The sequence below is a fragment of the Peromyscus leucopus genome, chromosome 4 (assembly GCF_004664715.2).
Source record: "Peromyscus leucopus breed LL Stock chromosome 4, UCI_PerLeu_2.1, whole genome shotgun sequence".
NCBI lineage: Eukaryota > Metazoa > Chordata > Mammalia > Rodentia > Cricetidae > Peromyscus > Peromyscus leucopus.
In genome coordinates, this window is record NC_051066.1 from 30,083,277 (window position 1) to 30,099,784 (window position 16,508).

The 16,508-nt window shown below is 39.4% G+C and overlaps 1 protein-coding gene across 5 annotated transcripts in view; it reads right to left on the reverse strand.

Annotated features, from left to right (window-relative positions):
- Nucleotides 1–3,463: 3,463 nt before the first annotated feature.
- Nucleotides 3,464–16,508, reverse strand: part of Cacnb4 (calcium voltage-gated channel auxiliary subunit beta 4) — a 265,165-nt gene continuing 252,120 nt past the window's right edge. For all 5 annotated transcript variants that reach the window (XM_028877169.2, XM_028877237.2, XM_028877314.2 and 2 more), the window contains 2 exons: nt 11,705–11,890; nt 3,464–9,412 (listed from right to left, as the gene is read on the reverse strand). In XM_028877169.2, the coding sequence (XP_028733002.1) occupies nt 9,152–9,412; nt 11,705–11,890 (447 nt within the window). In that variant the 3' untranslated portion in view covers nt 3,464–9,151. The remainder of the gene's footprint in view (nt 9,413–11,704; nt 11,891–16,508) is intronic.

Below are 16,508 nucleotides of genomic sequence, written 5' to 3' on the forward strand. Positions count from 1 at the left end.
AGTCTCCCCCGTTTTAGTGGTCACACAAGCTGTCTGTGCGGAGCGGTCGAGTCCAAAAACACTGTAGACAGTCAGTCACTGTTCTTTATGGCCCCGAATGTCTTTTCCTCTCATCCAAGAGTCACCTTCCTCATAGATGGCCAAATGTTCTCTGTATTCTTCAGTCTTCTCGCCTACAGTTTGAACAGTTTGTGCCTCTGGGTATGCGAGTGTCCAGCCCTGCCTCCCCTGCAGGACAAGTGGTTGAAACTAAAATATAAAAAAACATATAAAATATATGTCATATATAAAAATCGTTGGTGAACTTGATCAGAAGAGTTCTTGTCCATGTTTCTGCTTCGTTTTTGTCTACTTCTTTTAGTTCCTTTTAGCTAAGCAGGTTAGCTCTCCAGATCTCAACATTCCTGATGTAGAAGCAGTGTAGGGTTGATCTGTGACGTGATCAGACGACTCTGATAGTCTTGACTCCTGTAAAAGAATTACGTAGGAAGGAGGAACTGCAGCTGTTTACTTCTTCCACAAAAAATAAACAAAAAGCAGAAGCAGCTTCATTTCTTTCTAGTCTCTTTAACTTTGATTTTTAAAAAGGAAGAAGGAAAGAAAAAAGGTAGAGCTGGGAAAATGTGGGAGACCTGTGGAAGGCACTTGGGCTGTTCTGTTACCACCTCATCCACACACTGTACCCTTCTACCCGACTCCTCCTAACCATACACGGTCTTATCTCAATGTATGGAAAAGGGAGTTCTTCATCTTCTTTGGAGGCTTGCTTGTGTCCAAATGCCAGTCTTTGAGACATACATGAAGGAGAATAAAGTCATTAGACTAGTCTGCACATTTAGAATATTATATCTGGATTTATTTAATAGCTTGTAGACTTTTTAGAAAAACGATGTTTGCATAACCAACTTACATGAACTCTTTAGTATTTCCATTCTCATCCAGTGTCGGCAACACTGTAGCAACTCTTGAGACATTTTTGCAAACTCCCTCACATCTCTGACAACTTATTAATGTATGCCAGACCCATATTTACTTGTGGAGTTAGGGCTCCGTGTGTTAGAACTCTGTTAAGGAAATGGACTATTTTCCAAGTGCCCCTCACAAAAAGGGGAGGGATTGGATTTGGCTAGTAAAATCTTTGCTAACTTTAATAGATAAAATACAAAATTGGTACTATAGATAAAACTGGGAATCTTTGATGAGGGATGTCAAACTATTTGTTTCTCCTTCTGAGACCTTCTAAATACTTTATCCATTTTTAAAGTCATGAGCAAAATGCCATAAAAGACTACTGCTTTAAGATATGAGAACATAAAACATCTGCTTTACCATTCTACTGTTAATAAACAGAGCGCTGGATATAACACAAGAAACAACTGTTTCCAGATATTGGAAAACAGGCTCTGGATTGTGAATCCTAACTAAAGAGAAACAGTGAGCTTTACCATTGCTCTGTATTTCTGCCTTAGCAAAAACAATTCCCAGCTAACTCCAGAAAGAGTGGACGGTCCCTGACCACAAAGACACAGCTCTGTTCCCATAGTCAGGGAGGCTGGAATTAGGGAAGCAGAGTCATCGAGAGAAGGAAAAAAGAAAATCTACAGAAATTGGACTAGGAGAAAATTGAGTGTCCTGCTCCCTCTGACTTGTATAAGATGAAATCCTAGGTAGATGGCTAATAACAATTTCTAGTGGGAAAATGTACCAGGATTGTTGCAGAATAATCCCCAGGTAATTGTTTCAAAGGGTCAGGAGTCATTAATGTAAAGTGATCCCTTCAGTCAGAGAAAACTCAAGCTTAGGACATTCAGTAGATGCCTGAATGTTGAAAGAGGAGCTGAGTCTAAGAATGGGCCTCAGTTGAGACCAGCCTTCAAGGAGCCTGAGGATAAACTTTGGCCAAGTGAGCAACTGCCTGTTAAAATAAGTTTGATGTTCCACAAAGGAACACAAGAAGTGGACATCACTAATATAATTGCAATGTAAATCTAACGGTCATGCAAGGAAGATATGACATTAACAGATGTGAACACAGGGACGTTGAATAACTTGTAGTTAGTGATTGCTGGAAGGCACTGGTTAGGCTGACCTGCATGTTATATGAAAAGACAAGAGATTTCTTTCTACAGCCCAATGGAAATGTGCTAAAGACAAAAGAGGTGGTTAAGGCAAATACCCTGTCAATGCAACAGTGAGGAGCCGTTGTTTTCCAGTTGGGAGTTTCAGATTGTTGGCTGGTTGTTGGGGTGGTCTTAGGTAAGACCCCTCTAATAACAAAATTATTCATACAGCCAATACCTTGTATTTGCACACGGCTTTGTGTGCCTCAGTTTACTACTTCGCTGGAGAGTGTTAGATGTGTGTATTATTCTTTTGTAAATGCTTCAGAGAAAGAAGTAACACTAAGCTTTTGATTTTCTTAATTTTAATTGGGTCTATTAATCTCTTCTCTGTCTGCTTTTTCAGGGAGCTCACATGAATTAAATGTGATAAAGTTTGCGGACTAACTTGGCTATAATGCATACTGTGTAATTCTGATTCTACTAACATCTTGCATTTCCCTTGAGCTTCTTATACACCACAAGGAGATGAAAGTTAAATGCCAATCCTGTTACAGAACACAGGCAACTGACTGGGGTGTATGTGAAAGGTCCAGTCATAATCTATATCCCAGCCACAGAATCCAGAGCTATTATTCTGGAAATGTCTGGCAACTGCAACACTGACCATTTAAGGGTCTCTTGAGAACATTAAGGGTTACCTAGTATATTTTCTGTATTCAGTCTTATTTCACACATTTATTCTGGTATATTCCACATGTGTGTACAACATATACATTCTAATACAACATTTTTTTTTGTATCATAGAATCTAGCAGAATAATTGGGAAATAGTCGCTTCATTGAATCTTTTTTTTTCTTTAAAGAGTAAATGTATAGATTTATTTCCCATTAAAAGCTATAGGAATATCCCTGTGATTTCTGGCATTTCCTCTGTACATTTCCAGAATATAAATGAGAGGTAGAATGCTGGTTTCGGTGTTTTTTTTTTAATTTATTATATAAAAGAAAAAAATGAATGCAGTTTTTTGTACACATTTAAATTCCATAAAACAAATCCATAGAAATTAGGATACTGTATGCATGCACTCTGCATTTTCTTTGTTAAATGTCTTTGTTCACAAAAATAACACCACGTTTTTTTCTTTAAAGCCACTAAAGCAGAGGGAGAACAAAGCATGCAGCGCGTATACATTTGCATAGTGTGTTTTACCCAGCATGCCTTGGAGAACGCTACGCATACCTAGATAACAAAAATGAAAGGAACAAATTATTAAAATAAATAACCAAAAGAAAAGTTATTTGACAAAGGCATTTTCCCCACCACATCAGCAGAGACATAGTAATAGCCTGGGGTGTCAACAGCCCTCAGAATAGGGGGAATCTTTTTATATCATTTTGCCATAGTTACTTTTAGTATGTTTCCTATTAATAATGTTATTTTTTATTCCCTCCCACCGCTTAAAAATACAGCTAATGGCTTTAACTTATGCTTGAAATAGTATCAATTACAAAACAAAACAAAGAATACTTTTCCATGGGGACATTTTACTGATCTCTAACTTGAGGCTGGGGGAAAAACATAAACTTTCAAACATCCAAAGCCCAGAGGAGCCCGTGAGCTCACCTGTGTGCTGTTTGTTACCAAAGGAGGAGAAACAAGAACAGAAAATAGAGTAAAATAGTATGAGTCTTAACACAAAATAAAACTCATATGTTTTATATAACGGGGTAAAATAAGGAAATTACACTCACAGATTGAAGGCTATGAAATAAATTGCTGGAAAATATCAAGCAGCAAAGTTACAAAGGTGAGAGATGAGATAGATGTGATAAAACACAGAACCAAATCTACACACTTCTAAAAACAGGACTGCCAAATTTAACAGTGGGTTTTGTTGTTTGTGCTATAAGAACACATGTGCTTCTTCCTCCTCAATCTATTTTCATTTATTGGCAAAATATATATATATTATAATTTTGTACTGTACAATATATATTTTTGCTACATTATTTTTCTACTGCTAATGCAGAAGTAACAACATAGATTTATTTTGGCAATAAAATGCTTTCGTTTTAATAACATCCCAGAAAATATTGTAAGGCATATGAAAAATAGTATGCAACAATATAGCGTTAATGACCCCGCATCTGTAATACCCCTGTGCACACGGAATTCACACTGGTTTTCGGTGGTGTGAAGTGGCTTACAAGCAGGGCGAGAAAGGCCCCTGCATAAATATAGACAGAGCCATTTGTTGGGAGATTTAAGTGTTCAAAATATAACCCCAAATGCTTGAAAAGCTAGAGACTGGCTACTTTTCAGCTCTCAGTTCTCATTTTAACTCTTTATAAGTTTCACATGAGGAAGAATTAGTGTATTCTCTAAACTATTATAAATTCATCGGTAACATTTTCTTCCATCTCTCTGTGAACATTTTACATCCACCAAAAAGAAAGTTTCATGAAAAATTATAGATCCCCAAAGCTCAGCATTATTCCCTCTTATTTATATGTATTTATAGCAAGTAGGAATTACAGCCCTTAATTAAGATTATCTGATGAGATACTTTTTAGTCTCCTCATAATACACCTTCATTACTTGCAGCATTTTGGTATTAAATTATCCACAAGTAGATAAAAACATTGCTATCAGAGGATGCATTTCATTGGAGAAAGGTTCTTTTAACACAAGAGGAAACCTTGAAGAGTCATTTCTGAATGCTGGAGCTATCTGCCCATATAAGCCAGTTTTACTATTTTGATTAACTAGATTGCTTAACAAAAAGTTATTCTTAATGTCCATCTAACAGCTCTTAGTTGACTGGTTTAATCATCATTGTCATTTAAAAGAGAAGGACTGTGGTTTGCCCATAGACACAGCTGGAGTAAGTAACCTAGTTAACATTTACAGTGTTGACAGTGTTTAAAGATATAGGGACTAATAAAACAGATTTTACTACATACTTTTCTGTAAAGTTTTCACTCATGGTTATTCAAGTTTTATATAACTAAAAAACTGTAACATTGTCATGAAAGACAAAGGCAAATATAAAGGAATAAGGGTTACATAAGCATTTATTTGAAACATTGATATCAAGTTTGTTCCAATTACATGGGAGTTTTAGACAATGCAGATCCACACCCAGTAAGTGGCTACAGCATACCCTCGGTGCCCATACAAGTCAAGGATCAACCAACTTTGCCTTTAAACAGCAAGTGTCTGGATTTCTCTTCCTTAGACCTTGAACTGTAGGCTACACTTTGCACACAGAGGTAGTTCCTTTCAGTTTGCTTTGTTTCTTAGGATGGCTTCTTGTTAAATTAAACTCATTTCATGATAAGCCGTGAATCCATTCCAAGAAAACCTTACTGACATGGAAGAAATGAAATCACGGTGAGAGCATTTGAAAACATGTAAAAATCTAAAGGGCAGGCAGAGTTTAAACGTTTAAACACTTAACTGCAGCACTGTTGGCAGACAGACACTATCAGCAGGACTCTTCCCTTCAAAGACAGTTTTCTCTACAGAAGAGGTAGTATACATATCATTAGAGAGGGCAATTTGTATGGTGGTATTGTGATCTTTTGTTTTTTAGCACATAGCAAAATAAAATTATATAAGAAAATATACTAGCTTGCAAATTAAGGTTGCCTAGAAACATTCTTAACTGACATACTGTGTCTCAGTATTTGGGGATATGTTCATTTAAAGAGCTGAAGATTGTGAGCTATCTTTTGCCACAATTTCCTCGTCTTCATTCCCTTTTTACTTCCCCGTTCTCTATTATGAAATTTAAGGCCCCCCAACAAAAGACAAGTTCAAGTATGCAGGTATGAAAAGAGGTTAACGTTCTAAAAATACATTTTTGCAAACAACAATAATAATTGGAGTAAATAACATTATTTAAAGTGGAACTAGTAGTTGTCTCAATTTGTTTCAGACTTTAAAATTCGTTCCATTAAGGATGAAATGCAATGATTTGTATAGTCACACAACTGAGACTCTTTTTAGGAAAGACCATGTGTCAAATTGCTAACAATCCAAATCTTCTCCCCTTTAGAGCTATAGAAAGATGAGAGCGAATCATCAGTCATTTATAAACACCACTACACATTGTTTTAAGTGTTAGCATAAACAAGGTAACAGTGCTGATTATAATATTGGAGTGACACTATAGCCTTGGAAATAAGCACAAGGACCCACCAATTGCATTTCTTCCTTTTCCGGGACCACATTTCCACATTGTTGAATGAGTCTGCATTAGTACATATCATTAAAAAAAGTCACAGAATTCTAACATGGTTTATTCTATAAGTGAAACAGCTTCGAATGATAAAGAAATATTTCTCCTGCTTGTCATCATTTGCCATTTTGAGTGAAATGAATTAAAACAAAGTACTTGTAATATGTATTTCCTAGAGGTTCTTGGTATGCTGGGCAAAAATAAAACTTTTTATTTAGTATATATCTGGATTTTAGTCATTTATAGAAGCAACTCTGAGCCTTTAAAAAGAAAGGAAGAGTCATATCTCTTCTTCCTTTGGAGGAGAGACACTTATTAGAAGAGGAAGATGAAAGAAAGATATGCCAAGTTAAAGTGAAATAGTAAATACACCCATCAAAAATATGCATTTTTACCCTTTCCAACATTATTAGCTTTTGAATAGGACTGCAAAGCAAAATAGGTATGAACTTCTGGTGGCAAGTGATGGGGGAGTTTTGTGCACAGATGAAATAAATGGGCCTCCCTCTTTCAGCATGACATGGAAGGGCAAGGGGGGGTGAAGAAAGGCTGGAGAGGTCTGAAGAACAAGTGACTCTTCAAAGTGGAGAGAAATGGTACCCTTGTTGACTAGGAAATATATGTAAATGCTGTTACAGCTACCTGCCATAAAATATAAATATCTTAAAGTAGTTAAATGACCAAATTGCTAATGCTACTGCAGAAAAAGCTGAACAGCAGTCTATTCTAAATTTATACACCCGAGTGCACTCTCTGCAATTAAATGCTTTAATGCGCACAGACAAGAAACCAGTAAAGCATACAGGAAAGTGTTTGGCTAATGTTTTCTTTCTCATGCAAATATGTGCTATACATGTAATAAATATAGTTTGTTTGCTGGAAAATGCTCTTCTGTGCTCTAACAAAGTATTCAGTAATGGAAGATTATATGCTTATTAAAGAGCCCAATGAATATAGCTCTCTTAAAAGTCTTAACAGAAAATCCTGTAAGCCTCGCTAGATGACGGAAGAGCTTCACAAGCCAGTCTCATACGTTAGCTTGTCCATTGTACTGAGCCCATGTTTAAATGTATCAAATGTTTGAGATTACTTACAAAATTTCAGGCAGCCTCATTGTCAGGTAAGCAGGTTCATAACGGGTTGCACATACAGTCAAGACAAGGGGAGGGCACATGAGGGTGATGGGATTCAAGATATGAATAACTGATCAAGAATAGGAAACTTTTTCTCTCAATCAGGAAAATGAATGAACTGGTACGTAGTTTAGAGGGCCCAGGTCTTGAAATTTTTGGAGAAAAATAACAATACAAAATGAATTATACTCGTTTTCAAAAATTGACTTCAAGGCATTAGTAGAAAGAGACCTTTATGTCTAGCTCCAATTGGGGTTTTAGAAAACACATGCACTGTGTCATTTTAGAAACAAGTCCTTTCATAAAGACAATTGTTTCTTGTACAAAAGAGTCAATTTCAATAATTTCTTGGATTAAAGTCTTCTTTAATCTTTAGGATATGGGTCTCCCATTCCATAAATACACTCATTGGAAATCGAAAGGCTGTTCACTAGCAATGAAACAGCAGTCTGTAATCTCTCTAAGGCCCTGCATTAAAAGTGCCTTACTTTTAGTGAACAAATATATTCTGAATCTGTCAGGGTTTTGTTTTGTTTTCCTGCAAGATTTTAATTCAGTGTCTTAACTTTTCCCAATTAGTTTTTCTTGTGAAAACATAACTTTCAGTACCTGATTTGATTATGTCCATGAAAAACAAACAAACAGAAAGCTGTTAATTTGATTTAAAAACTGTGGCATAGTGCTTAACCATTCTTTATATTTAAAGACAGAGACTGAGTGAAGTTAGGGAAAGACATCAGCCGTGCTGGCAGAATCCCGGTGCGCAGTGGGATGGATGACCTCCTCTGGCCCAGGTCTGGCCCTGTCTCTGTCACCTGACTCCAGATGCGTGTGCTTGTGCGCAGACTGATTACAGAAGAAACGACTCCTCATTTCCCATTTCCTATCACTGGCCACGCTTGGGTTTCTCTTTACTATTCTCATTGCTGATAAACTTGCCCTCCTGATTTTGTCAGCTTCAAACTGGCTAACTACTGACTGAACAGAAAGCAAAATACCTGGAATACAACAGCTGTATCAGGAAAAATACAAATATTAAAATCTGAGGCAATTATATAATTTCTGCATTAAGATTTCTGAGATTTGTTTTTTGGCACTATCAATACATTTGGTAGGTTTGAAAAGCCATTCTGGCAACATTAACATATTATTTAAATGTTTATACATTCCAACTTGAAGTGTAAATTTAGCTTCCAGCAAATAAATACCACAGCTGGTTTGGGGTTTCTATTGGTATTTTGATTTTCTTATTGGGTATTTTTTTTCCTGATTTTTCAATTGATTTCAACATGCTCAAGTAGACTTTCCAGTCAATTCACCCAAATTCCAACAGGAATTGGTTTATAAATTGGTTCCAACTGGAACTGGTCATTTGGAATTTCCTACACGGGAAATTATTTTATATGTGCCTTGATAAGTACCCTAAGTTACAAATTGATGTGTCTAAACTCTATGAAGAAAACAAAATGTACTGTTATCATGTAAATGTAACACTTAAAAATGCCTATATGATTGGGCATCTAATACCCGTCTAGACTCCAGGGCATAATGTACTTCGATTTAATTCTTGCCCCTTAAATCAAATGGCAGCAGCCCACCCACACAGCAGATACTGTGCTGTGCTTGCCAAATTAAGATGATCGGTTTATCCTAGCAGTGCGATGGTAAATTGTTGACAGATGAGGGTTTCTGTGTGTTTGCTTCGGCAGCCTCAAAGCCTGTGTCGGGAGTCATGGCTGTATCCCCCAGGTGAGCCTCGGTTCCTATGGGGTTTGTAAGTGTCCTGGTATGAGTCGGGGTAATCTTCTTCCACCAGAGGGTAGTGATCTCGGCTGTGCTGGGAGCTGGAAGACAAGCGGTTCCTACTCTTGCGAGCCCTCTCGTTGTGGTAATTCTCATCAGAGGTCATTAAGCTTCGTCTTTCAATGGGAGAATTCTCCGTAGAATGGTTGCTGTGCCTCATTCGCTGACTCTGAAAATAGCAGATGGTTCACTGGTTAGATGAAGTCCACTTTGTTCATCTAAACAGTTAGTACATGTGCAATAACAGGGTCTGTAAAACGATGCTAACTGTCTGACCTAATAAGGCATTTGGTACATAAATGTTCTGCTTGGAGTACCTGGTCTTTTTCTTTGGGATACACCATACATGCTTCATGACTATGCTTCCTATTGAAACACAGAACTGTTTTAGTGTTAAACGGAGCATAATCTATTTAGATAAGCTTAATAATTCTCTCCTATTGCAAAAAAAAAGAGGATTATTTTATTACTGGGAAATAAAATTTAGAATAAGATCTATAATTTGGTTCCTTTCATGAATTCATAAAAAATCTTTTTCCTTCTTAAAGTCACACATTTTACACTTGCTTCATGTTGCTCTAGATTGATGTTCCTTATAGCTTAAAAAAATTACTGAAATTACTATCTGTACTATCCATTAAATAATGCATTTGTTTCTGTATCTGACATGGAGGTGAAACTCTCAGCAATATTCTTTCCAAAGGAATGCACAGCACTGTGGAGGCAGCTAATTCAGGCCTTTATATATTCTTGCTTTCTAACTGAGTTCTGCAAAAATAATAGTCAGATATAAACCCAATTCTTTCAACATTATTAACTGAAATTAACATCTTAAGGCAGTCATTTGATGGCCCAGAATATGTTATCTGACTTTCTTCTCTACTTTAGGAACACCTGTCCGCCTGTGTCTACCAGCTTAGGTAGGTCACATGGATTAGACACAGGAACCCAATGCAACTCAGGGTCAGGTACATGACTTTCACACAGAAGGGAACTTATTCAGTGGGTCAGAGATCATGCCATCAAACACCTGTGGTTACTAGGAGAAGGAGGCCACAGGGTAAAGGGCCCCACATCAACTCATTAATGACGCTGGGGGAGCTACTGGAGGTGGACAGTCGTAGGGCCATGTGTTATAAACGAAGGGCAACATTAGCTCCCCCAACACTACAAAGTTTACTGGATCGCTCATCCATTCCCTTTATTGCCACCCAGAGGCAGCCAAAGCCAATGGGAATGTTCCTCTGAGGCAGGCACACAGGGAGGCAAACGAGGCAAGACATAGCGCTGGTACATGCAGACACGCCGAACGTTGCCATCGTCCATTTCCCGTATCATGTCTAGCCTTAAAAGAAAGTCATTTACATGGCAGGGTTTCTGCTTACAGAGGTGCTGTCTGCCGCAGAGTAATGTAGTTATAATAGCGTTTCAGAGAGTGCCATTTAGCTTAGAGTTAACTCCACAAAATCTTCAATGATGACTGTCATTATAACCCATTAAAACAAAACCAGTCATGTTGCCAACAGGCTCGTTTGACTGCATGTTCCTCAGCTTGGGGTTTGGATCCATTCCAGCTGCTTGATAAATGGTAAATAATAATTAATTCAGAAAGGCGAGGCTCATCTTGTATCACAATGCCTCTAGCCTGCACCATCTAGTTCTGACTGAAGCAGCAGAAGAGAGCGACTCTGACTTTCTCTGACATATCCCCAGATTCCCTATGCTGACCAAGGCAGGCCCCTAGATACCCCTGGAAACTCAGAGATCTGTCACCATTTCCGAATCTGCTCACCCGTTCTGTTTGTACAAGGTGGGGGGGTGGGGGGGGCAGGCTCAGCAGCTTGTGGACCAAGAATAGTTAAAGGCAGCCAAGAGGCCCATCTGTCCTGATGTGTCTTGCTTGGCTGCCCGTGGTGCCATGCAGAAGTTGTGAACAATTACACTGACTCGATATGGAGTCTACCAGAGATGAACTGATCCAAGTAAAATCCATGATCAATTCATAGCAAAACTGTCCAGAAAGGGAAACTGTGGGGAGGGCAGGGCTTTATCAGTGACAGGTCAGGATCAGTGTAAGGTTTAGTTTTTCTTCTTTAATTAAAACAAATTTTAAGGTTTATTTATTTTCTAAGTATAAATTTCTTGCCTGCCTGTATGTCTGTGTACCACATGTGTGCCAGGTGCCCATAGAGGTAAGATTGCCTGGAACTGAAGTCATGGGTGGTTGTGAGCTGCCATGTGGGTGCTGGGAACTGAACCAGGGTCCTCTGCTAGAGCAGAAAGCATTCCTCACTGCCGAGCCATCTCTCCAGCCCCACAGTGTCTTAAAATACTATGTCCTTTTCTCATGCTTCTTCAGATTAGGAACAATCGGAGTCTTCATCTTAATTATCGATTGGATCCTAAAAATAAGGTTGCAAAAGTTATAAGACAAACGAACAGACAAACAAAAATGCAGTACCTGTAATCCAGAGATTGCTGTGGGGTATGGTGAAAGGGCCGTGGAACCCACATTCCTCCCCAGTAATGGGGTCATGGGGGTACTGCTGCTCGTGTGGGTGGCTCGCCAATATGCCTCCAAGTACTCGCCCAGATGCTCACAGGCATCCTCAAGCTGATTCTCATCCAATATAACATCAAACATTTCCTGCAGATTATAAGAAAATCCGTCATATTTCCACTGTAGGTTTTACTGAAAACTCTGCTTAAGGCAGAAGTAGCATTCCTTATATATATAATAGCAACTATTAAATATTTGGATCTTGTGGTAGTTTGAATGTAATTGGCCCCCATGATCTCATGGGAGCTGTGGCTTTGTGGAAGTGGGTGTGGCCTTGTTGGAGGAAGTGTGGCACTGTAGGGGTAGGCTTTGAGGTTTCCTATGCTCAGGATACTGCCCAGTGTCTCAGTAGACTCCCTATGGCCTGCATATCAAGATGTAGCCAGCACCATGTCTGCCTGCACACCACCATGCTCCCCATCGTGATGCTAATGGACTGAACCTCTGAAAGCAAACCACCCCAACTGAATATTTTCCTTGTGAGAGTTGCCATGGTCATGGTGTCTCTTCATAGCAATAAAAACCCTAAGACAGATCTTTCCTGATTTAAAGAGAAAAAGATGAGCAAACATGACAGAACTGAGGAATGTGAAAATATCCACATGTCCACATTTTTGTCCATATATCCCTATACAGCTGGATTCCACCAATTTCAACATACAAAGGAAACAAGGCAATGATGATGCTAAAAAGAGATTTCTGAAAGTGACTGGAGCCATGACCATGCCCTTGAAATAAATATTATCATGGTAACTGTGTTGAAGGTAATAACAAATACATAGTTCACTTCCAGAATGCTCATGAAAATGATTTTCTCTGTCGCATGACAAAACAGTAAGGAAAGAAAGTTTGGGCCTGACATTAGAGAAGAGCCATGATGGCCGCTGCCATTGCAGATGGTTCTGTGAACTGGTTAGGAGCAGGATCATTTAACTGGGGAAGGAAGGAACCACACAAGAAGCACTTGATGTCCGCGTTTATGTCAGTGAGAACTTGGCTCAACATTTACCTAAAAATGGGAAGCTGTTTTTGCGCCCCCCTCCCCAAGAGTAGAATGGTTCTTCTATTATGGCAGTGTGACCGGGAATAAAAACAGGATATACCCAACACATAGACTCCGTTGAGAGAAAGGCAGAAGACCTTGGTGCCTCACCAAGAGAAAGCCATTCTAGGGTGAAGGGCGAGCACACCCTGTAGAAGCAGAGGGTGGTGGTGAACCTTCCTTCTCCCACACCTTCACCACATTCCCCTGGTTTTATGAATTCATTTTACCAAAATAAGAACTTCCACTCATAAGCCAAATGCATAGTTCCTGCCACCAGCATCAACATTGCTGGGGGAGACTAGGGGCAACCAGAAGACATGGAGGTGGTGGTGTCCCAGCTGATTCGTTCTCCTCGGTGCTCAGAACAAAGGAGTCGTGAAGCTGTCGTCACTATGGGAACTATCTCGTCTCCAGCGTTTACTATTTGTTTAGTTTGGATGCTGAGGGTTAAACCCATGAACTCAGGAAAGCTAAACACATACTCTCCAGCCTACTGTTGACGCTCATCAAATCAACCTTGACAGCAAATTAGTGCCTAAACTGGAAGGGAATTTGAAGGCCCTTATCATGGGACTTTGAAAGCTAGTGACTCCAGTCCACACTGACTCATTTGAGAAGACTCAACCAGGTCAACTTAGTAGAAAAATGCTCCCCAAGAACACTTAGCAACAGAAATTTCAATGCACATTTCATTCACTCATGCAACATTTACTCAGCATTTATTTTGTTCCAGGATGTGTAGGCATTCAGCGGCAAAGAAGTCTGAGCTCACCCTATGCTGGAGAGTCATACATACCATCTGGGGTGGACGAGAAACAAGCCTTGAAGTACCCAAACACTTAACAATCCATGTCACACCGAGATCAATTCAGAACTATGCAGAAACCAAGCAAGTTAGGTTTGGAGCTGTGGCTTAAAGTTCTCTTACCTACAAAGAGGTCTAGAGAGACTTGCTGAACTTATCAGGAAGGGGAAATGATGAGTGAAATAATTCTGTACCAAGAGGAAAGCAAATAAAACAGGTAAAGAAGATGCTGTGGCCCACAAGACACAGAACACCTAGTACCTAGAGCTTTGGTTGCCAGAAACCCTTACTGTAAATGTCACTCCCCACTAAGGAAACCAAAGAACTTCTCTCTCTTGCCTTCAAGAACCTCCTCTTCTGGTTAGCATGAACTTGAGCAAGTCACAGGTGAGACCCGAGACCCATCCTTGATGCTCTGACAGACAGTGTTTCTGCAGCGCTGCCTTTGGGCAGAACAGGAACAGCTACAGCCCCACAGCCCCACAGGCTCTAAGTTCAGCACTGGAGAGAGGACAGTGGGCAGTGCTCACCGAAGGGCCCCTCAGCTCTACCAGCTCCACTGTTCCACATGTTCTGTGATTTAGAGCCTGTTCTTACTGTTGTTGTTGATACTCACTGTACAAATTTGATTGCATAGGTCTCAACCATTAGTATGGGCTTGCTTATTCCCAAGAAGACATTAAAGATCCTTTCTTGGACTGGAACAATTCTAACAATGTGTATGGTTTTCTCTCTCTCTCTCTCTCTCTCTCTCTCTCTCTCTCTCTCTCTCTCTCTCTCGTGTGTGTGTGTGTGTGTGTGTGTGTGTGTGTGTGTGTGTGTGTGTGTGTGAACAAAATTGGATATGCTTATGCAGAAGAATAAAACTGGATTCTTTCTCTCACCATACAAGAAACATAATTCAAAACAGATTAAAGATCTAACTAACTCTTAAGCCTGAGACCATGAAATGACTATATGAAAATAAGGGAAATTCTTTAAGACATTAATACAGACAAGAAAAAAATTAGATAGCAATCTAAATACACAGGCAACAAAAGTCAAAATAGGCAAATGAGCTCACATCACAGTAAGAAATGCCAGCACAAGAAAAGAGACAAGAGGATTAAGAGACGACCTACAGGTGAGGGGAAATATCTGCAAATGGAGCACTGCACACTGACGCTCAGAATACAAAAGGAACTGAAAAAGAGGAAGATCAAAATCCAAACACTCTAATTTTAAAACAGGCTAAAGAACTACTCAGCCACCTCTTAAAATGAAACCCACAAATGGCCAGCAGGCACATGGCAAACGGCCACTTTCCCTGGTCACAGGAGAGATGCAATCAAACTGCAGTGAGTACAGTGTGTTGGCTCAAGCTTGCAGTCCCAGCACATACAAAGCTACGGCCGAAGAATCACACGTTTGAGTTCAGCCAGGCAAACCTTAGGTCAGCTAAGGTTACAGAATGAGACCTTGTCTATAAACAAACCAACCAAGGGCCGGAGACACAGCTCTGCACCACAGCATTTGCCTAGCATTTCCTAGGCTTGGGTTTGATTCTTAACAAACAACACAACAACAACAACAACAAAAAATAACATCTCACTCCAGTTAGAATGGTTATTATCAAAACATAAGACATAATGGGAACTCTTTCATACTCTTGGTGAGAATGGACAGTAGTGCAGTCATTATGGAAAAAACAAAACAAAACACCAAGACTCCTCATAAAACTAAAAGTGGAAGTACCACATGATCTGAGATGAAGTATTTATATCTAAAAGGGACTTGCACCCCCAAGATCACTGCAGCACCATTCACAATAACCAAAATACAGAACCAACCTAGATGCCCCATATTAAATGTGGGTAAAGAAATGCAGTCCAATTACATAATAGAATACTTTTCAGATGTGATACAGACGGGATGACTAGAGAAGGTGTCTTGAGTGAAAGAAGGCAGATGCAGCAAGACACACCTTCTCATTTATGGATGGAACCAAGATGTCAACCCTGTAGAAGTGCTGAATAGAACAGAAGGCAGGGGGACAGGAAAGATTTGGGGAAATACAGACAAATCGAGAGGGACTTTCAGGAACAGGTAAGGGTAATGAGAATTGAATGGGGGGTTCCCAGGTTGCAGAAGGGTGGGTGAGTGTGTGCAATGCACTGCATATTGATGAATGGAGTGAACCTCATTAATCTGTACAATTAATATCTGAGAAATAAGATTAAAATAATTTAAAAAGTAAAGCTCAAAACCAGACTGCAAGGTGCTAAGTGAGGTGTATATGTACTTGGCTGTTCCCCCATTACACTGTCACTATGGAAACCACCATCAGCACACAGTTAATTACAAGGAATTTTAATAAAGTGCTTCCCTTTGCCAATGGGTAGAATTTGCACACATCAGCACAGGGCTGTTTGCTTAAGCCTGATCAGATCTTGCAAACTGCTTCTTTTATGGCTAAATGGTGGCTGTATGGTATAAAGGATCATTTGAAACAACTCCTAGGCTTTCAAAAGCACAGCCAAAGCGAATTTCACCTTCCAAATGACACTGACGTATGTAGTTACTTCTGACTGGGAGAATCTCACAGACTATGTGTCTTGACAGTTTGTTTTTTTCTCTTTAGGAAATAACACAGATGAATAGAGCAACATACTAGAAAGACAGCAGGAGGGGGATTTTTTTTTTAAAAAGTATACAAACTCAAAGAGAAATTCAGAGTGAAGCAACTCAATGGATTCTGCAAACCAGCATTGGCACATTTTAAAATGAATATAAAAGTCTTGTCTAGTCAGCTGCTTCCCATGCAGCGCAGGAAGCCGTAAGCATGGAAAGAGATGGAGAGCTACTTAGTCAGCAAC